The sequence below is a fragment of the Schistocerca cancellata genome, chromosome 2 (assembly GCF_023864275.1).
Source record: "Schistocerca cancellata isolate TAMUIC-IGC-003103 chromosome 2, iqSchCanc2.1, whole genome shotgun sequence".
Taxonomy (NCBI): Eukaryota; Metazoa; Arthropoda; class Insecta; order Orthoptera; family Acrididae; genus Schistocerca; species Schistocerca cancellata.
Window position 1 is genome coordinate 439,388,950 of NC_064627.1, and position 23,829 is coordinate 439,412,778.

The window sequence follows — 23,829 nt, forward strand, 5'->3', positions numbered from 1 at the left end:
GTCTTTTAGTTAGTTAGTTTCGTGCTATATAGATAATTTGCACGAAATCGGAAGTGAGCACCAAATATTATTCTTACAGCACGTTTTGCCTCATTGTAGACTTACTTTCATAAAGATGATTTATCCGTGCACATTATTCCACATGACATAATTGCATGAAAATACGCAAAACATGTCATCTTCGTTATTGGTCTCTCGGCAAGATTCTAAGTAAAAATGTGGCTGAACTAAGCTATTTTAGGAGATCCAAAATTTGATTTTTCCAATTTAAATTCTCATCAGTATGGACACCTAAAATGTATTCCACTTATCATTGGTGTAGTACCCCTAGATAAGCATAACTGAAAATTTTATCTCCTTTCAAAATTGAGTATTAGACCATTAGCAGAAAACCATTCAATGAACATTGTTTACTATTAGTTCTGTTCCTGTATGTATGCTTGGATTAATTACAATGCTAGTGTCACCTGCCAAAAGAACTAATTCTGCTTGTTGTATATCAGACAGAAGAACGTAAACGTATATGATCAACATTAGTGGACCTAAGACCGAGTCTTGGGGAACCTTCTATTACATTTCTCTCCAGGAACAATAATGTCCCCGTACTACATTGCTTAAATTACTAGGTACAACTTTCTGCACTCTTTTGATCAAATATGACATTATTCATTGTTTGTCTGTACCATCAATCTCATAAGCATTTTTTTGTAAAACATCAATATCTCAAGGACAATACTGTGATTTACATTGTAAAATGTCTTAGACAGGTCGCAGGAAATACCAACAGGAGCTATTATTTAATGCTTGTTAAATTTAGGGGATGAACATCTAAATGGCATTCTCAGTAATGCAACTCTTCTAAAATGCAAACTGTGATTTGCTGAGGATATTACTGTTGCTCAGGTGAGGTACTGTTGTAGAGTACATCACCTCAAAAATTTTCGAAAACAATTTCAACAATGATACTGGTCGGTAGTTTTTGAGATTTATTCTATCACCTTCTTGGAAGACGATGTTTGTGGTAGAGAATGTTAGTTAGATGCTTATCGCCTAAAACGTTCACATAATTGTTAGCTAAAATATGTCCTCCAGGAATAACAACTGCTACAATGGAACAATGGTTATCTGTGGTCCCAGCCGATGGCAAGATGAAGCTTCGAGTCTGTGTCTTATGAGTGCTTAATGATTAAACGGTAGCGCTCTACTCATGGAAGAAAAGTATGCACTTACCGGGGCAGTTATAGTTTCTCACATTCGGCCAGCACAGCGCACACTCCACAGAAGGTAGAAATTTGCTATCTCACGAATACTGTAGGTGACAGCGGCGCGCAAAGGTCACTAGGTCGATTGGGTGCCTAGTGGAAGAACGAAGCACCAACTACTGCACAAATGCCAGAACGTGGTTTTCACACAGTCGGGCAGTGATATAATGCTGGCGTCATTTTTATTTATCTGTATAGGATGAATAGAGATTAAATGGTAAGAGAATGGACTCACATTCATGAGAGAAGGTTTTCACATCTCCTTTCGGTGATGCAGGTTTAGATTTCCCGTAGTTTTCCTAAATCGCTAAAGGCAAATATTGAGATGATTCCTTTGAGAGGGGCACAGTCAATTTCTTTCACCACACTCCCCCATATCCGAGCTTGTCTTCCAACTGTTAATACCGCTTTGTGGACCGGTCGTTATACCCTAATCTTTCTTCCTTGTAGGTAGTTATTGTCACAAAGAAGTAACTGTACTATTGCCCACAGGAATCTCGAGTTTGGTCCATGAAAATATGAAAAAATACTTTTTATGGTGATTCTCGCTTCCTGTTACGTCATACTTTCGCATCCTGTTACATCACTGTATTATCTTCATATTACGACGCATACAAAGTAAAAACCAACCTGACGATTCAATACATGTTAGCGTTCTTTTGTGCCAAGTGCGGACCACCTAGGTACAACACGAAATTGTCCTTCCTATTAGTCTCGAACGTGTAAGATAACGATCAAATTTATTGAGATCCTGGCTGCCACATTCTGAGAGGGAACCTTAACTAAAACATCTACGTGTGTTATAGAGACAGCCGGAAGTTCACGTTTACCTCTACTTAATCAATAGCACATATATTTTATGTGCCGGATTGTGTTGTACCATCTAGCTTTGACCCCTCATCAAGATTATACTGAATTTGTTGTTTCGTGCATTAATCGTAATGGTTTTCTGACGATTGTATCCTTCTTTCAGTAATAATTTCCTTGCACCGTCCTTCCACTACAGTTTTCTGCTACTATCACTACGTATACAGTAGCGAAAACAATCTTGTAATGCTACATACAACGAAGAAGGGCTACTTTATGGACATTGATGGAAAGATACTAATTTACACTCACCTGAAAAAGCCAAGGAAACTACGCTTAACGAGCAATGCATATTAAGGAGCATCGCGTTCTTGTAAATCTGCCGCCCAGCTACTGACAACTTCCCTTGCAGATATCCCGCTTTGTCGCAGCTGTAACTGGTTGTTCGTAATCAAACATTCTTAAGCAATCGACGATTCGCTCAAGCTATGCCATAGCTCTCAGCAGGTATTGGTGGTTCAAATTTTACCCGTTAGACGTCGTACCTTGACGCTCAGCATCGACATCTTGTTCACAGCAACTGTTTTACACTTTTATGAATTCCACATAATTACTTTCATCATTTTATTTGAAAAAACATGAAGTTGTAACTCTGAAACACCGCAGAATATAACTCTTATAAACTGAAGCCTCTTAGAAATTTTAATGTCTCTGTGCAATTTTTAAAATTACAACACTTTTCTCATGACGTCACTGGACACGAAACTTCTTAAATCTACTTTACTTTTGCTATTTTTTTATCGTTTAATATTAACATTTTAGCTGAAAAACATACAAGGTAGCCGGCCTGGGTGGCCGAGTGGTTCTAGGCGCTACAGTCGGGAACCGCGCGACCGCTACGGTCGCAGGTTCGAATCCTGCCTCGGGCATGGATGTGAGTGATGTCCTTAGTTAGGTTTAAGTAGTTATAAGTTCTCGGGGACTGATGACTTCAAAAGTTAGGTCCCATAGTGCTCAGAGCCATTTGAACCATGCAAGGTAATTTCGAAACACATCAAGTAACTAATTTTTAACTAAAGAAGTTTTCGATATATTGTACATATTTTATAATTACGATACGCAAATTTTTTTCATGCTGTCATTGGGTGCGAAAGTTCTTTTAAATCCACTTGACTTTTACTTTTTTATCGTTTTAACTCGCTTCAATACAGCGTAATGTGAGTTGTATATTCTTTCTGCACTTGTACTGTGCATATATAAGCATTTTCTCTCATCTCCTATTATCAAAAAGAATGCCTATATACCCATCATGTCATATTTGACAGTGTCAAATATACTTGATAATGGTCTAATACACAGTCGAAACACTAACCGGTCGTGTATGAATTTAACATAGTTTCATTTAAGCAGCTGGAGCGGCTTTTTATTAACTGAATAGCAGTTGCGGAAAAAGCATCATCCAAGCATGAAGAAACCATTAATGAATTATTCCTTAATATTTGCCCCACGGTTCTATAACTTCGATTCATTACGTTCTTTAGGCGAAATTTCTTCCCTTTAACTAATTGTGAGACTTTTTCGTCCCTAATTCAATCAGTACATCGGATCTTTAAGAGTTCCAAGTAACACCAAATTCCAAAGGGTTCTCGTCATTCCACTGCTGTGTTAACCATTATTCCCGTTTCCCATCCACAAAATATTTCCTCCTACCACAAGGTTTCTTCAGTGTTTTTCTAATACGGAGGTTTATACATTTGGATGTTAGCGGCTGTTCCGTTTTATAGAATCTTCTAATGCTACTATGCCTTTCTTGTGTTTTCCTTCATATATCCTGCTTCCAACATAGCAACATTCATCACCTCTGCAAGATTTAAAATTGAGCCTTCTCATATGTCCACCCTCAGTGCAACCTGTTTATTATAATATCAGTTCTGACATTCAGAAAGCATGCCTTACAGCTTCAATAATATATCAATCTGCCTATATTGTATACTCTATTCTGCTTGCTTCGAGTTATGACGACAGATTATTCTTTTATCCCTGAACTCGAAACAATACTAGCAAATAATGGAACACATTTTGTACCAACCAACGTTGTTAAACACCTTATTCACATCTGTGAATGCAATTTTAGGTTCTTTATTTACCTAAATCTACCCTCTATTATTTACTGCTGTGTTAAAATTGCTTCTCCAGTGCCCCTGCTTCTTCGATAAACAACCCTTCTGAGAATTTTTATGTATGAGATGGCAGACAATGAGCGGTAATTTTCACATCCATCCACTGTTTCTCTTCCAGAAGAGTAACAACTAGTTACGTAAATTTCATTAACAAACTTGCATAGTTCTTCAGAATGAGAATGAATAGTTCTTGTTCCCCCCATCGCTCTGATGCATGCACCGCGAAAATGTTCGCTGGTATTTGATCACTACCTGGGCATTCGTTCCTTCCGAGTTCCTGTAAATCATTCTTTTAAGCGACAAATATGAAGGAAATGGGAGAATCAGAATTTCTAAAATCGAATAGCCGACATTACTCAGTCACGTCGAAGTACGAGCAGCTGCCAGCCGGAAAGCGCAAACATTTCGACATCGATACCCGGTCAGGAAGACAGAAATCTCGGCAAACTTATGTGTAACTGCAAGCCAGCTCAGAGGTTAGAAAAGCACAGACTGAACTGCGTTCATTACTTTCTGAATATAACACTGACGCGCCAAAGAAACCGGTATAGGCGTGCGAATTCAAATACAGAGACAAGTAAACAGGAAGAATACTGAGCTGAGGTCGGCAAAGCCTATATAACACAAAAACCGTCTGGTGGAGTTGTTAGATCGGTTACAGCTATTACAACGGCAGGTTACGACGATTTAAGTGAGTCTGAACGTAGGTTACAGTCAGCGCACAAGCGATGGGACACAGCATCTCCGAGGTAACGATGGAACGGGGATTTCCCCGCACGACCATTTCACAAGTGTACCGTGAATATCAGGAATCGGTTACAACGTCAAACCTCCAACATCGCTGCGGCCGGGAAAAGATCCTGCAAGAACGGGACCAACGACGACTGAAGAGAATCGTTCAGCGTGACAGAACTGAAACCCTTCCGCAAGTTGCTGCAGATTTCAATGTTGGGCCATCAACAAGTGTCAGCATGCGAGCCATGCAACGAAAATCATCGATATAGGCTTTCGGAGCCGAAGGCCCACTTGCTTACCCTTGATGACTGCACGACACAAAGCTTTACGCCACGTCCGGGCCCGTCAACACCAACATTGGACGGCTAATGACTGGAAACATGTTGCCTGGTCGGACGCGTTTCTTTTCACATTGTATCGAGCGGATGGACGTGTACGGGTAGGGAGTCAATCACATGAATCCATGTGCCCTACATGTCAGCATGGGACTGTTCAAGCTGGTGGGGGCTCTGCAATGGTGTGGGGTGTGTGCAGTTGGATTGATATGGGACCCCTGATATGTCTAGATACGACACGTACGTAAACATCCCGTCTGATCACCTGCATACATTCATGTCCACTGCGCATTCCGACGGACTTGGGCAATTCCAGCAGGATAATGCGACACTCGACACGTCCATAACTACAGAGTGGCTCGAGAAACACTGTTCTCACTTCAAATACTTCCGTTATTGTGGATATCTGGGATGGCCTGCAACGTGCTGTTCAGAAGAGATCTCCACCCCTCGTACTCTTACGGATTGATGGACAGCGCTGCAGGATTCACGGTATCAGTTTCCTAAAGCACTGCTTCATACATTAGTCGAGTCCCTGCCACGTCGTGTTGTGGTACTTCGGCATGCTCGCGAGGGCCCTACACGATATTAGACAGACGTACCAGTTTCTTAGGCTCTTCAGCGTATGTAAGGGGCACTAGGTAGCACGCAACATCGCCTCGCAGGAGTTTGACTAAGCAGTACACACACTGTAGTAAATCCTTCAAGCACGTGTAGTGTAACTGAGAACCGTTGACAACTAGAGAAGAGTAGAACTAGTCGGTCTTTAAGAATGACGCCGTAGAGCGGAGCCTCTCCTCGACGACATAAACGCTGCACTCCTACTAGCCTAGAGCACTCGATCAGTAAAAGTGATGGTGTTCACGGCGTTTGCACTCGATTCCCCGGTTATGGTGTAACCCAATCGTTTATCCTTGAATTGGATTGTTCTAGCGTTGGTCTCACACTCGCAGCCTCATAGAAAGGTCAGGGATCCATAGCCTTGATAATGATGTCCAGCAACCAGCACTGAAGTTGGGCTGTTGATAAAACGTCGATAAATCGAATATTTTCCAAACGGTATCGATGTGTACTGGCGATTATTTGCTCGGTATGTCGATACCAAAAAAGCAATATCGGGTTCTGATATTTTTATTTTGCTTTATATTTCTTTCACAATTATCGGTAAATATTGGAAGTTGTTCATTTGAAATTGTAGTAGAACCTCGTACTTTCATTCTGTGAAGGAGTCTTACTAATTTTTTAACTTTCATCCCTACAGGCTGGCAGTATGAATGAAATAACAAATTTTCCGATGAGAAGAAACAGCACAGCAGTTGAGTTAAAAAACCAATTTTAAAGAAACTACTGTGTTATTTTTTCACAACGGCATTCTTCAAAACGATGACCAAAAATCGCAATGACGAGATTGGTCTATGCGGTAGGCGTAGATGTGTGAGGGGAAATACTGACGTAATCGGCGCTCGGTACCACCAACTGAAGCGTTTATCTTCACCATCCAGTTTTGACACTGGGATTGGCAGAAATGAGAAATCAGGGAAGTCGGAATGAAGTGTTACAGACAGATCCAATATGTGACGAAACCGAACGACGAACCCATCAAACACCGTTTACTAAGCCACTTACATCCAATTATCATTGTTAGCAAAGTGGTTATCGGTAAACGTAAATGTGCATCGTTTTCATTTCAGTTCTTGCTCTAAGAGGGATAGGCCGGCTGCTAGCTTTTTGAGGTACAGAATGTCTAACAACAGATCAATACTTAAATATACACCTCTAAAACCGGTAGTATATTTTTTATGTGCTGCCGATAATTTTATAGGCCAGTATGACGATTTTTTTCCGTCGATATACTTTTTCGATATACCCGATGCCCGATGCTTTTAAAAACATCAACAGTCCCATACTGAAGTCAGCCCAGCAACCAGCACTCATGGGTAGTGCAAAGGTCCTACGATCATGGCTCCGGTCCAGGGCAGAAGCCGCCCTGAAACTCCAGCGACACAGGGGTGTGATTGTCTACCATACTGGAAGGCCATGCTCAGTATTTAGTGCGACACGGCGGCACCTGACATCGCAGTCCACCTGATGGGACAACACGGACTGTGATCTGATAGGAACTGAGTACTACCCGAAACGACGTTTGAATCAAAGAATACGCCATGGTCACCACCATTTCCTAGCTGGGCTACTGACGGAGAGTGCCTACATCGCCAGCGGCGGAAAACACCAGCAACAGGGTGTCATCGACTTCCGCTCCGAAATGATTCAACGTCCTCGTCAGCCCTAAGTCCACTGTTGGGTTCAGCGGATTCCTCTACGGATTATTTAGTCACCAGAAATCGCAGAAGACACAGCAACGACATAAATTTGCAGATATTAATGGAATAATTGCGAATACTGTTTTGTGGCGTCCAACGATATCACCCAGGTCCTCTGTCTGCGCCCAGACAAAACAGTCGGAGTTTCCATCCTGGCAGTGGGCAACTCCTTCAAATGTTTGGTCAGAAATGCTCCAGCCCAACACCAGTATAGTTGGGGGGAACGATGTCAGCAGTCACAGAGAGTGAGTGAAAGGAGAAATATTGTAATTTGTTTTCAGAAAAAAATTGTATTCTTTACGATGTTCAGGTTAGGATTGAAAGACTTTGATGTTATCTTGTATACACCGAGAAACCCGACAGGCTTATCGCAGTTGAGGGTTAACAGTCAGCAAGATTATCTTGTTCAGACACTTTGTAATCTAACGTGACATAGAGCATCACGTGAATTTTATCAGCATGTACTTCATGTAGAAGGTACACTGAAGAGCCAAAGAAACTGGTATACCCGCCTAATATCGTGTAGGACTCCCGCGAGCACACAGAAGTGCCGCAACATGAACTCGAGTAATGTCTGAAGTAGTGCAGGAGGAAATTTACACCATGAATCCTGCAGGGCTGCCCATAAACCCGTAAGAGTACGTGGGGCTGGTGATCTCTTCTGGACAGTACGTTGCAAGGCATCCCACATGTGCTCAATAATGTTCATATCTCGGGAGTTTGGTAGTCATCGGAAGTGTTTAAACTCAGAAGAGTGTTCCTGTAGCCACTCTGGAGCAATTCTGGACGTGTGGGGTGTCGCATTGTCCTGCTGGAACTGTCCAAGTCCGTTGAATGCACAGTGGACGTGATTGGATGCAGGTGATCAGACAGGACGCTTACGTACGTGTCACGTATAGGAGTCGTATCTTGACGTTTCAGGGCTCCAATTAGGCTACAACTGCACACGCCTCACACCATTCCAGAGCCTCCACACTTGAACAGTTCCCTGCTGACATTCGCGTCCATGGATTCATGAGATTGTCTCCATACACGTACCGTCCATCCGCTCGATACAATTTGAAACGAGACTCGTCCGACCAAGCAACATGTTTCCAGTCATTAGCCGTCCATTGTCGGTGTTGAAGGGCCCAGGCGAGGCGTAAAGCTTTGTGTCGGGCAGTCATCAAGAGTACACGACTGAGCCTTCGGCTCCGAGAGCTCATATCGATGATGTTTCGTTGAATGGTTCGCATGCTAACACTTGTTGATGATCCAGCATTGAAATCTGCACCAATTTGCGGAAGCGTTGCACTTCTGTCACGGTAACCGATTCTCTTCAGTTGTCGTTGGGACTGTTCTTGAAGGATCTTTTTCCGCCAACAGCGATGTCGGAGATTTATGTTTTACCGGTTTCCTGATATTCACGGTACACTAATGAGTTTGTAGTTTGGTCGAGGAGACCAGACAGTGAGGTGATCAGCCTCATCGGATTAGGCAAGAACTGGAAAGGAAGTCGGCCGTGCCCTTTCAAAGGAACCATTCCGTCTTTTGCCTGGAGCGACTATGGGAAATCACGGAAAACCTAAATGAGGATGGCCGGATGCAGAATTGAACCGTCGTCCTCCCGAATGCAAGTCGAGTGTGTTAGCCACTGCGCAACCTCTCTCGGTACACTCGTGAAATGGTCGTACGGGAAAATCCTCACTTCATCGCTACCTCGGAGATGCTGTGTCGCATCGCTCGTGCACCGACTATAACACGACGTTCAAACTCACGTAAATCTTGATAACCTGCCATTGTAGCAGCAGTAACCGATCTAACAACTGCGCCAGACACTTTTTGTCTTATATAGGCGTTGCCGACCGCTGCGCCGCATTCTGCCTGTTTAGATATGTCTGTATCTTAATACGCATACCTATACCTCTTTTTTTTTTTTGCGCTTCAGCGTATGATTGCAAGGCAGATGATTGCGTGGAATGTTGTTGGTAACCAATTAGGCATAGGAATTAGATATAGTTGTTCTATTTCTGCAATTGTGGCTATTAACTTATAGTCGGTTGTAGTAATAGTTTGATTCATGTTTAAGAGAGTTAGGTACATTGTACGAAAATGGCAGAGTCAGCCGATCTAACGGGGCGATAGACGCTCTTACAGAGTAAGTTTCCAAGTACCTAAAGAATAATGAACAACAGAAAACACGTAATGAACAGCTAAGACATCAGATTCAAGTTTCGTTGGCTAAACAGGAACGAAAACCAGGTTTTAATGATGTTAAAAGTCCTTCAACCGCGAACCTCGTAACTCCCTTTTCAAGGAAAGCAACAGGGCTGTTACTGTATTTATAGGTAATGTATTTCCCACAGCCGCGTTAAGTAATTGGTCAGATGAAACAAGGTTGCGGATGGCCAAGTAAGTATAACATGCGAGGCGAAAACCTTTATCACGTATCATGACGTAATTAATAAAGTACCCACATTCAGTGAGTTAGCGGAGTGGTTGCGTCGTAGAAAACAGAACAGTGTACAGTTGCTTAGGGAGAAACTCAGTAATTTAACAAAGATGACGAATGAAATAATGGAGCTATTTTCTTATAGAATACACTATATTAATGTACCGGCTTAATGAGCTGACGTACAAGTCAGATGCGGATAGAGTCTTGTTCAAAGAATTGGAAAATGAAGCGCCGGACGTGTTTTTCAGAGGGAACCTTCTACATTTTTCATGACGGATGAATGGAAATCCCTGAGTATTTAGCTGCAGAAATTTGTGTTGCTACGGATTTACAAGCAGTAGTTACTGCAACTGGAATGCGTAGTAAATGGATGATATTCAGCTCTGGTAAAGAACGATGCCGTTGAGGTCAGGAGGGGCAGTTAAAAGTGCTGTAACTGCCAGTAGTTCGGACATATGCCTCCGGGTTTGTGAATCTAGCAAGTAGGACAAGTACAATGCGAAAAAAGTAGTTAAACGTCGACAGTGATGTTACTCCCTTCGGGAAGTGCTCCCAGTACATGGCAGAACGGTAAAAATGTACGCAAAGATGGATAGTTGCTTTATAGCCTCGATATATAAGAAGAAGTATAAGTTTTTAGTAGATACTGGAGCACACGTACTGGTTTTCAGTCTGGACATCGCGGAAAAGAGGAGATTGAAAACGCCCAGATACAGGTTGCCCACAATAGGAAATAACAAAACAGATTCAATGAGGACAACACAGCCCAAGTTCCGCATAGAAATCCATTAAATGCATTCCAAGTTGTGAATACAGACAACCATCATATGTACAGTGGAATGATGATACTGAAAATATGTGCCGAACCAGAACTCGAACCCGGATTTCCTAGTTTTCGCGACCGGTCGCCTTACCATTAGGCTATCCGAGCACGACTCACGGCCAATCTCCAGAAAAATGGTTCAAATGGCTCTGAGCAATATGGGACTTAACATCTGAGGTCATCAGTCCCCTAGAACTTAGAACTACTTAAACCTAACTAACCTAAGGACATCACACACATCCACTCCCGAGGCAGGATTCAAACTGCTACCGTAGCAGCAGCGCGGTTCCGGACTGAAGCGCCTAGAGCCACTCGGTCACAGTGGCTGGCGACAAAATTCCATGTCTCGTCAACAATTTGCCTACAACTTGAACTCCTACATTCATTATGTGTATTCACGTACAGAGGATACATTTTAACTGAAAGTCGCTTGCACGGTGACGGCGAATAAATACTATACTGCAGAGCCTGCGTTTTTCAGAAGAACGATACAGAGTTCGTTTAGACATGCATGTCTGTTCGAATGAACATTGCCTCGTACTTCCGAAAAACACAGGTACTGAAATGTTGTAGAAATTACATTTCTTCTGGAGCAAACGAAAATGTTGCCAACTGTGGGGCAAGGATTTTCTGTAATTCTCAGATATTTTCTGGTTGGGCATCATGCTAATATCGACCTTCGGCAACAAACAGTTGAACTTAATGGAGATTCGTTTTCGATTGATGCAACAGTTAAAAATTTATCTGTATAACACATTACGCTCATTGATGAAGTAGTACCAACTAAACTATGTAGAGTGGCATTAAAAGTTGTTTCGTATGACCGAGTACCAGCAGCTGCAGAAAGTTAATTTGGGATACGATAGACGTCGATAATCCACAACAAGCTTTATGTTTAATAGAACCTCTCTTGAGTAGTGACATTTTGGTCATTAGTGTTGTTTTAACGAAGAAGTACAGCACATGCTATGGCAATAAACAGCCAGGTTACGGTGCCAGTAGCCCTGGATGATCACCGAATGAAAGACTAAGTCCTCTGAACAGGTTGGTAGAAGCTACAGTACAGGTACTCAGTGAAACAGATGTGGATGGGTCAGACGTAGAGCATATTTCAAGAAAACTGTCAGCACGTATGCGTTACGTAACAGTGTCAATCACATCCATAACACAGTATCCTATTCCAGTGGGTAGTCGTGCACCAGTGCACTGTAAGCATTATAGGCAACAAAAGCATATCCTTCCATTAATGGAACTGTTCTTAGATCAACAACCTAAAGAAGGCAAAACAGAACTTAGAGACAGTTCTTGATAAGCAAGTATAGCAATCGTGCCAAAGAAGTAACCTGACAGAACAACAAAATATAAATTCTTTTATGATTATAGGCTTGTAAAAAGTGCAGTAAACAACGTATATCCGATTCCAAATATAACTGAGACTTTGGATAACCTGGGACAGTATAAACTATTTTCTACGATAGATTTAATGACTAGGTATCAAGACATTCAAGTGTGTCCGGAAGATAGTCCGAAAACAGCTTTTGCAACAGCATTCCGTCACTGTCACTGTCGTAGAATGCTTTTCGGGTTAATAAACGCGACTGCAATATTTCAAAACTTGTTAAATGGAGTCATTTGAGGGTCAAAATAGAAAAAATACATGGTCTATTTGCATGGCATCACTTTTTCAAAAGATCTGGATGACCACGCAGAGTGCCTAAGCCAAATATTTGACTGATTGAAAACAGCTCTCATATTAAGCATTGACAATTGCAATTTTTTCCAGACTCTAATTATTTCTTTTTTGGGTCATGAATTTTCTAAATCGTTTGGTTCAGCCTGCCACGGATTCGTCTCTTGTGGCAAAGCTTTTCATTTTAGAGTATCACTTGAAACCTACAACATCAGTTATTTTCTGGATGTATTCCTAGCTCTGCCTTCCTCTACAACTTTTGCCCTCTACAGCTCCCTTTAGTGCCATGTCTTAATAGGTATCCTACCATCCGGTCCCTTCTTCTTGTCAGTATTTCCCATATATTCCTTTCGTCGCCGATTTTGTGGAGAATCTCCTCTTTGCGTACCTATCAGTCCACCAAATTTTCAAAAATCCTCTGTAGCACCACATCTGAAATGATTCGATTCTTTGCAGTTACGGTTCTCCCGCAGGCCACGTTTCACTACTATACAATGCTGGGTTCCAGACGTATATTCTTAGAAATTCCGTCCTCAAGTTAAGACCTATTTTTTATATTAGTAGATGTCTCTTGGCTAGGATTGTACATCTTTCCAGTATTAGTCAGCTTTACCTGTCCTCCTTACTCCATCCATTTTCTTAATGTCATCTACTTGGTGATCACCAGTCCTGGTGTTAAATGTCTCAGTCTTCTCATTTCTGCTATTTCTCACTATTTTCGTCTTCCTTTGATTTACTTTCAGTCATATTCTGTACTCATTACACTGTTTATTCCTTTCAGCATATCCTGTAATTCTTGTTAACTGCGGATAGCAATTTCATTAGGAATTCTTCTCATTGATATCATTCCGCCTAGTAATTTAATTCCACTCTTGAACCTGTCCGTTATTTACATCATTGCTTCTTCGAAATTTAGATTGAACAGTAATGATAAAGAATGCATCCCTGCCTTATACCCTAAAAAGGGTCTTCTACTCTTATTGTTCCCTCTTGGCTCTTGTACATATTGTATATTACCTGTTTTCCCCAGAGTGTCGACATTTTGTACCATTAGATACAGTCGAATACTTTTTGCATGTCGACAGATCCTAAGAACGTGTCTTGATTTTTCCTTACTCTTGCTTCCATTATCAATCGCAACGCCAGAATTGCCCCTCTGATGCCTTCAGCCTTCCTAAAGACAAACTGATAGTCATGTGACACATCCACAAATTTATTTTCCGTTCTTCTGTACATTATTCTTGTCAGCATCTTGGCTGCATGAGACATCTTTCCGAAAGTCAGATGGTATGCCGCCAGACGCGTACATTCTACACATCAACGCGAATAGTCGTTTTTTTGCCCCTCCCCCCCTCCCGATTTTAGAAGTTCTGGTGGAATGTTATCCATCCCTTCTGCCTTATTTCATCTTAAATCTCCCAAAGTTCTTTTAAAATCTAATTAAAACACTAGATAGGCTATTCCTCCATATCGATTCCTGTCTCTTCTTCTATCACATCACAGACAAGTCTTGCCTCCATAGAGGCCTTCAGTGTACTCTTTCCACCTATCCGCTGTCTCCTCTCCGCGTAACAGCGAAATTACTACTGAACTCTTAATGTTACCACCCTTGTTTTTAATTTCAAAGGTTGTCTGGCTTTTCTATATGCTGACTCAGTCCTTTCTTTTTCACGTTTTTCATGCAGCCATTTCGAGTTAGCTTCCCTGCACTTCTAATATATTTCACTCCTATGAGACTTGTATTTCTGTATTCCAGAATTTCCCTGAGTATTTTCGTAATTCATTATTTCATCGATCAACTGAAATACTCTGTTTTTATGAATGGTTGCTTCGTAGTTACCTTATTTGTGACTATCTTTTCCTGTCCAACTTCTGTTACTGCACTTTTTAGAGATCCCCAACCCTTCAGCTGAACTGCCTGCTGAGCTACTCATTAGTACGTGTATCCATAGCCTTAGAGATCTTCAAACGTATCTCTTCGTGCTTCAGTAAATCTGTGTACTACTTCTTTGCGCAAGTTACTTAATCTGGGGCATGTTATTAGCCAAGATAAGAAAGAAGGTCCTCGTCTCACTTCAGCTATGATCTTCTTCACTAAAGTGTTTATACAGGGTGGTCCATTGATAGTGACCGGGCCAAATATCTCACGAAATAAGCGTCAAACGAAAAAACAACACAGAACGAAACGTGTCTAGCTTGAAGGAGGAAACCAGATGGCGCTATGGATGGCCCGCTAGATGGCGCTGCTATAGCTGAAAACGGATATCAACTGCATTTTTTTAAAATAGGAACACCCACTTTGATTACATATTCGTGTAGTACGTAAAGAAATATGGAAGTTTAAGTTGGACCACTTTTTTCGCTTTGTGACAGATGGCGCTGTAATGGTCACAAAAATATGGCACACAATTTTAGACCAACAATTGGAAACAGGTAGATTTATTTAAATTAAAATACAGAACGTAGGTACGTTTGAACATTTTATTTCGGTTGTTGCAATGTGATACATGTACCTTTGTGAACTTATCATTTCTGAGAACGCATGCTGTTACAGCGTGATTACCTGTAAATACCACATTAATGCAATAAATGCTCAAAATGATGTCCGTCAACCTCAATGCATTTGTCAATACGTGTTACGACATTCCTCTCAACAGCGAGTAGTTCGCCTACCGTAACGTTCGCACGTGCATTGACAATGCGCTGACGCATGTTGTCAGGCGTTGTCGGTGGATCACGATAGCAAATATCCTTCAACTTTCAGCACAGAAAGAAATCCGGTGAACGTGCGGGCCATAGTACGGTGCTTCGACGACCAATCCCCATGTCATGAAATATGCTATTCAATACCGCTTCAACCGCACGCGAGCTATGTGCCAGACATCCATCATGTTGGAAGTACATCGCCATTCTGTAATGCAGTGAAACATCTTATAGTAACATCGGTAAAACATTACGTAGGAAATCAGCATACATTGCACCATTTAGATTGCTATCGATAAAATGGGGGCCAATTATCCTTCCTCCCATAATGCCGCACAATACATTAACCCGCCAAGGTCGCTGATGTTCCACTTGTTGCAGCCATCGTGGATTTTCCGTTGCCTAATAGTGCATATTATGCCGGTTTACGTTACCGCTGTTGGTGAATGACGCTTCGTCGCTAAACAGAACACGTGCAAAAATTCTATCATCGTCCCGTAATTTCTCTTGTGCCCAGTGGCAGAACTGTACACGACGTTCAGAGTCGTCGCCATGCAATTCCTGGTGCACAGAAATATGGTACGGGTGCAATCGATGTTGATGTAGCATTCTCAACACCGACGTTTTTTAGATTCCCGATGCTTGCGCAGTTTGTCTGCTACTGATGTGCGGATTAGCCGCGACAGCAGCTAAAACATCTACTTGGGCATCATCATTTGTTGCAGGTCGTGGTTGCCGTTTCATATGTGGCTGAACACTTCCTGTTTTCTTAAATAGCGTAACTATCCGGTGAACGGTCCGGACACTTGGATGATGTCGTTCAGGATACCGAGCAGCATACATAGCACACGCCCTTTGGGCATTTTGATCGCAATAGCCATACATCAACACGATATCGATCTTTTCCGGAACTGCTAAACGGTCAATTTTAACGCGGGCAGTGTATCACGAAGCAAATACCGTCCACACTGGCGGAATGTTACGTGACACCACGTCTTATACGTTTGTGACTATTACAGCGCCATCTGTCACAAAGCGAAAAAAGTGGTCCAACTAAAACATTCAGATTTATTTACGTACTACACGGATATGTAATAAAAAATTGGGGTTCCTATTTAAAAAAAACGCTGTTGATATCCGTATGACATACGGCAGCGCCATCTATCGGGCTAACCATAGCGCCATCTGGTTTCACCTTTCTAGCTAGATGAGTTTCTTTGTAGTTTTTTCGTTTGATGCTTATTTCGTGAGATATTTGGCCCGGTCACTATCAATGGACCACGCGGTACAAGTAGACTAATCAAAAATGAGTTGTCCCCAAAGATACCGTATAACATGACCTCTAGCCTAGTAATAGGCTCAGTTCGGCGAGGTAAACTGACAGCAAGTTCCTTCAGAGATGCCGTATCCCGCTGAACCAGTTCATTACTGATTACATCCAGCAGAGCTCACTTCTGTTGCTACATTTCACCCGCTGATCGACGTAAATCAAGCCGAGTAAGTCAAAAGTTATACTTTGGGAATAAGACCGGGTGATTTAAAAGACGAATCGAAGTGTAAATGGTTGCCTGAGTATTTGCCAACATAGGAACGTACGTGATCAGCCATCTGACTGGGGCTGTAGTCATGTTGGAAAACAGGTATGTCCACAGCATAGTCATCTTGAAGAGGTAGAGGAAAGGCAATACTTGGTAACCGAGATTGTTGAAATGAAAGAGAGGACGCTAATCGAGGTACGGAAAACGCCACCAAAACGTCACAGAGTCATCCCCGGCCTGAACTGCACCTTACATGCATTGTTAAATGCAGCAGTGGGCCGTCTTGCGTCATTTCAAGAAGAGACGAAATTGCGACTCCTCTGACCTCGCTACACGCCTAGAGTCAGCAACTGTGAACTACCTATGTTATTTGACCCATTTATGACACACCGCTGTGTCTTGGTTCAAATGGCTCTGAACACTATGGGACTTAACATCTGAGGTCATCAGTTCCCTAGAACTTAGAACAACTTAAACCTAACTAACCTAAGGACATCACACACATCCATGCCCGAAGCAGGATTCGAACCTGCGACCGTAGCGGTCACGCTGTTCCAGATTGTAGCGTCTAGAACCGCTCGGCCACGCCGGCCGGCCCGCTGTGTGTTGTTAGCAATGCCCTAAGCGAGGTATCCTGTTCTACTGCATGCACCTTCCTTCGCAATGTACTTTCCTTCGCAATGTTTGTTCGGAAATCTGAGATGAACGTTCACCCCTGGCACCAGAAATTCCTGTTTGGCGTGAAATCGACAGTCATTAACATGGCGTGACACTCATCTCTGGTCCCTGTAGGTTATGATCTGTTTATAGCCCCTGTTCTGACGCCTCGTTACCTATATGTGTAGGAGTGGCACACCATTCCTTCGAGGCAAGTTGTACAGCCTGTGCTGATACAGAAACAGGTCATATTAATCATACTTACCCGAATCTTATACGCACTTTTTTAATCATATGCAGTGTTCAAGATAGGGGTGCGCATAGGTTTCGGCGATGCATTACATTCTAGTACAAACTTTAATCCGTCTTTAATCGGCAACATTACTGAAATGTAGGTATTCTTCTGTACGTCACAACGTATTGTTGTAATTCTCGACCTCGTTACATTATTGTTGCCCTACTACTGCGTGGTGTGTTTGAATTGGTAATAAAGAAATGAAAGGCAAGTAGAGAAGATTCTCCTATGTCGACCAGTCCCCATGTCATGAAATATGCTATTCAATACCGCTTCAACCGCACGCGAACTATGTGCCGGACATCCATCATGTTGGAAGTACATCGCCATTCTGTAATGCAGTGAACATCTTATAGTAACATCGGTAGAACATTACGTAGGAAATCAGCATACATTGCACCATTTAGATTGCCATCGATAAAATGGGGGCCAATTATCCTTCCTCCAATAATGCCGCACCATACATTAACCCGCCAAGGTCGCTGATGCTCCACTTGTCGCAGCCATCGTGGATTTTCTGTTGCCTAATAGTGCATATTATGCCGGTTTATGTTACTGCTGTTGGTGAATGACGCTTCGTCGCTAAATAGAACACGTGCAAAAATTCTATCATCGTCCCGTAATTTCTCTTGTCCCAGTGGCAGAACTGTACACGACGTTCAGAGTCGTCGCCATTCAATTCCTGGTGCATAGAAATATGGTACGGCTGCAATCGATGCTGATGTAGCATTCTCAACACCCGATGCTTGCGCCCATCAGTGGAGGATGCAACGAAATGAAGCTTCATGGCATGAGAGGCTGCGTGACTTTATTTCAGTGATCACAAACTTGAGTCAGATTTACATTGAAAACTGCAGTACGAGCCCACTTATAAACACGTTTCACCGCCCCTGGCGTGGATGCATGCACTGATGCGGTTGAAAAGGGTGCCATAAAGCCCTTGTATCCCGTTCCAAGTCAAAATGGTCCACAAGTCTTGTAAACTGTCCTTCACATTCCGCATACTGGCACTGGAAAGGAGCTGACGTCATAGCTGTTCTACAGAGGAGAGATCTGTGTTCCTGTTGGCCACGGGAGTATCTCAACATCACGCGGAAAGTTTATAGACACACGTGCACCTGTTCAGAGCGCTGTCGTTCTATAAAAGGCACTACGGTATCGTTGCATAGAAGGTAACAATCTCATGAGTCTGGAGCACTCCTGTGGTGTATCATTGTCCGTCAGAGTTCCCTAATCGCTGCCAGTCGTGACCTGAAATCATACCCGATAGCTTCCCACACCATGATCCCGGGAGTGACACGTCTCTGCCTCCGAAACATCCGAAAAATGAGACCTCTCCCCAGGTCGCTGCCATACTCGCCGATGATGGTCACTTGTGATAGTTCAGAATTAGGTTTCATGGCTGAAAACAGTGCCGCCACCTGGGCAGGACGGTAATCCCCTAATCCGGCTGCTGCTTGTCTGCGACCAATGGTGCGGGATAACACAGAATGTTCCATAGAATCCATTTCGTGTTCTCGGACGGTAGGTGCAGATCTGAATGAGTTAACATGTGCCGGGTGCACAATATGGTGATCCTCCGGCGTGCTGCTCAGACATGGTCTACCGAGAGCTAGACGACCAATATGTCTGGCTTCAGGTTCCGTTGAGTCCGACATCAGGCCATTGTTGCAGTGGCATGCGCCACAAATCTGGTTATGCACGATTCCTTCAGCTGGACAAACCGGGACCCACAATGAGGCCTCTTTCAAACTCTGTCAGGTGCTGATAACGCTGTCACATGTGAGTACGCTGCAACACAGTGATTACTCAAGATACGACACTGTTCACGCCTCCTTACCGAATTTACTTGAATGTAATGTTCCAACAAACGTAATGGGAACAGCAATTTTAAAAACGAATACCATAAAAAAGTTTGTGAGTGTACCACCGTAGTTTGATGATGATTTTGGTTTTTGGGGGGCACTCAGCGGTGTGGTTACTAGCGCCCGCCAAAATTCCCAATCTCTATACTGCCCAGTCCTGCCATTTTACTGAATGATGATGAGATGAGGAGGACAACACAAACACCGAGTCCCCTGGCGGAGAAAATCCCCAACCCGGCCAGGAATACTGATAGGTTAAATTTATTTTACACACCAATGAACGTATATATGAATGATTTTACAATAATTATTGTTTCGATGCTTTTCCAGTCATCCTAAACCCAGTGTGCAATAATTCGGGATGCAGACGGTTAATTTTTCCTGTCGGAGTCAGTTCACAGTTTGGTTAGCAAAATCATTTTTCCCACTGTTCCTGAACGTAACCTATGAAAGGTTTATTTATACTAACGACCAGAGGGTGTAAACAGAAGTCATTCCTCCAGAAATAATAACAAGGTCACTGGCTACACTGCGTATCTTCTTTCTTCGTCGTAGAGAGATGATCATGAAACACAGCTAGACAAAGCATTAATGGTAGTATGGGAAGCCTACCAGGAAGGAATTCCTATACGTGTCGGAGCCAGTCAAACCTTAAAGTTGGTCGTCCATCCCTTCTTCTGATTTCGGACCAGACATCAGGGAATTATTATTTTTTTTCATTTTAGGTGGTTTGTGGCTTGTTATCCGCTTTATGATTAAGAAAGGGGGATGTATTCGCCCGTCTGCTGTGATTGCCAGTTACGAGCTCTCTTTCATACACTGGTGTTTTGATGGTAACTTCTTTTGTCACGTTCTCCTCAGTCGTGTAATTACGTGATCAGTAGAAATTGGCATCTCATTAGCGTTGGATACTTGGCCCATCGAACAATTTTTCTGTTTCCGAAGTTTGTTGACACATCGCTGATACTCTAGAAGTTTTTTCTCAAAATCCTACGGAAGCTTTTGACATACTTTTGTACGGCGACGTAGGGATAAACACGCCGTTTCGTAAAGCGAATAAGTCATCCACAGCTAGCCTTAAGCTCGTGCCTCGGTATACAAGGAACTGCAGCCATCTGTTTTATTTTGTTTCTTATGATGTCAGTAGTCAGAGGTGGCTCATTCTTCCTCCTTTCACAGACGAAGCCCAAAACTTTTACTTCAACATCAGGATTTTTTTTCTCTTTCTAGTAGCGGTAGTTCGTAATAACGCCAATTTCTGTTTCTACCGTAGGCGAATGTTAGTTTCAGCTACACTGAACACTCGCACCGCCGTCTTGTTACCATATTTTTCAGCATAAAGAATTACTTTAGGCTTGAAAGTCATAGGAGAATCTTCTCTACTTGCCTTTCATTTCTTTATTACCAATTCAAACACACCACGCAGTAGTAGGGCAACAATAATGTAACGAGGTCGAGAATTACAACAATACGTTGTGACGTACAGAAGAATACCTACATTTCAGTAATGTTGCCGATTAAAGACGGATTAAAGTTTGTACTAGAATGTAATGCATCGCCGAAACCTATGCGCACCCCTATCTTGAACACTGCATATGATTAAAAAAGTGCGTATTAGATTCGGGTAAGTATGATACATATGACCTGTTTCTGTATCAGCACAGGCTGTACAACTTGCCTCGAAGGAATGGTGTGCCACTCGTACATATATAGGTAACGAGGCGTCAGAACGGGGGCTATAAACAGATCATAACCTACAGTTTGTCTGCTACTGATGTACAGATTAGCCACGACAGCAGCCAAAACATCTACTTGGGCCATGGGCGCTTCACTTTTTTTTTTTTTTTCGAAGGCTGTGAATTTTATTCAGTAAGCTTATAATTTACCTTTTGATTTAGTTCTCTTCATTGGAAAAATTGCTTGTCACTGACTTGCTGCGTTTGTCATACGGTGGCAGTCTGTTAGACAACGAGCAACAGTTTGGTGACTCACCCAGCGAAGAAGAGAAGGTCCTCCTCTGGTCTGCGGTGAGCGACAGCTTCCAGGAGCGCTTGAAGGCTCGCAGCCCGCGCCGGGCGGGCGTCAGGAAGGGTGCCGTCGAGATGGTGTACAGCACCGGGTTGACCGCCGCGTTCAGCGGCAGCACGAACACCGCCACCCACGCGAACACCTGCCGCCGCCACCACACACCTCACTCAACTACGAACCAGCACTGGAAAACCTCAACATCCTGGTACACACTCCTCATCCCTAGAGCTTATGTTGTGTAATAGATTCTTTGCGGGACATCCACAACTGTTTCTAAATTTTCTCTTCACGAGTAAATCTGCTCCCATTGTACCTGACAAATCAATTACTAAGATAAAATCGTACACACGACCCGGATTTCAGGATGTAAATCCTGCCGTCAGGCGGTACAAAAAAACGAGGAAAATTAAGAGGGATCCTTCATAAAATCAATTAACCATTAAAAGGAATTATACAGATGTGAACATCAGGTAAAATCCTGATTGCGTACGAGAAAGAAGTACCAGTCATGTGAAAAACCCAGAAATTTATCGAGTAGCATGCAGATCCCGTACGGGTGAGGCACGATAAGTTTCTCTGAGTCAACCAGTATCACACTGGGTGAAGGGCGCCTTGCCGAAAAAAACATTAAATAGCCACTCTTTCCAACCTAACGTAACCTACGAACCAACCGTGAACGACTAGACATGCCGTATGGGCTTAAGAAATAAAAATTGAGCCATAAAAGCCGTATAATGCCAATTTGTCAAGCTCAAAAGTGCATTGAAGCGCCAAAGAAACTAATAAAGGCAGCTGTATTCAGAAACAGAGATATATAAACGGGTAGAATATGGCGTTGAGGTCTGTAATGCCTATAAAGACAAAAAGTGTCTGGGTGTCTGGCGCAGTTGTGAATATCAGAAATCCGGTAAAACATCAATATCTGACATCGCTGCGGCCGGAAAATGGTCTTGCAAGAACAGGGCCAACGACGACCGAAGAGCATCGTTCAGCGTGACAGAAGGGCTACCCCTCCGCAGATTGCTGCACATTTCAATGCTGGACCATCAGCAAGTGTCAGCTTGCGAACCATTCATCGAAACGTCATCGATATGTGCTCTCGGAGCTGAAGGCCTCTTGATGACTGCTCTACGCGTCGCCTGGGTCCGTCAAAACCGACGTCAGACTGTTGATGGTTCAAATGGCTCTGAGCACTATGCGACTTAACTTCTAAGGTCATCAGTCGCCTAGAACTTAGAACTAATTAAACCAAACTAACCTAAGGACATCACACACATCCGTGCCCGAGGCAGGATTCGAGCCTGCGACCGTAGCAGTCGCTCGGCTCCAGAACCGCACGGAGACTGTTGATGACTGGAAACATTTTGCCTGGTCGGACGAGCCTCGTTTCAAATTGTATCCAGCGGATGGACGTATGTGGGTATGAAGACAACCTCATGGATCCATAGACCCTGCATGTCAGCAGCGGACTGTTCAAGCTGGTGCCGAGGTTCTGTAACAGTGTGGGATGTGTATACCTGGAGTGATATACGTCTAGATACGACTCTGACAGGTGAGAAATATGTAAGCATCCTGTCTGATCACATGCATCTGTCCACGTACATTGTGCAGTCAGACGACCTTGGACAATTCCAGCAGGACAATGTGACACCCAACACGTCCGGAATTGCTACAGAGTGGCTCCAGTAACAATGCTGGCCACCAAACTCCCCAAAAATGAATACTATTGACCACATCTGGGATGCCTTGCAACGTGCTGTTCAGAAGAGATCTCAAACCCTTCGTACTCTTACGGATTTATGGACAGCCCTACAGGTTCCTACACGATATTAGACAGTTGTAATACTTTCTTTGGCTCTTCAGTGCAGCTTCCCTTGTAAGTGCCCACCGTGCCGCATGTCGTGGAGGTCCAGCAAGACTAGTCAGCAAAATGCCGAGGGAAGCGCAGTGAGACTCCCTGTTCACACATACGTCGAAGAGTGGGCGACATTGGAACTAATACCGAGGGTGGAAGGATCAACCGAAGAAATCATGGCTAACAACACAGCCGCAATCCGACGTTTACTCCCAGACGCCAGCCACTGCTGATATTGCTAAAACCACATTACTTATGCATAGTACCAGATAAAATAGGAGTATTGCAGTGCGAACAACAA

At 43.1% G+C, this 23,829-nt stretch overlaps 1 protein-coding gene across 1 annotated transcript in view; it reads right to left on the minus strand.

Annotated features, from left to right (window-relative positions):
- LOC126154853 (G-protein coupled receptor GRL101-like) overlaps positions 1-23,829 on the minus strand; it is a 373,478-nt gene that overhangs the window by 28,625 nt on the left and 321,024 nt on the right. Inside the window, exon 26 of the mRNA XM_049916191.1 lies at positions 21,638-21,815. Coding sequence (XP_049772148.1) covers positions 21,638-21,815 — 178 coding nt within the window. The remainder of the gene's footprint in view (positions 1-21,637; positions 21,816-23,829) is intronic.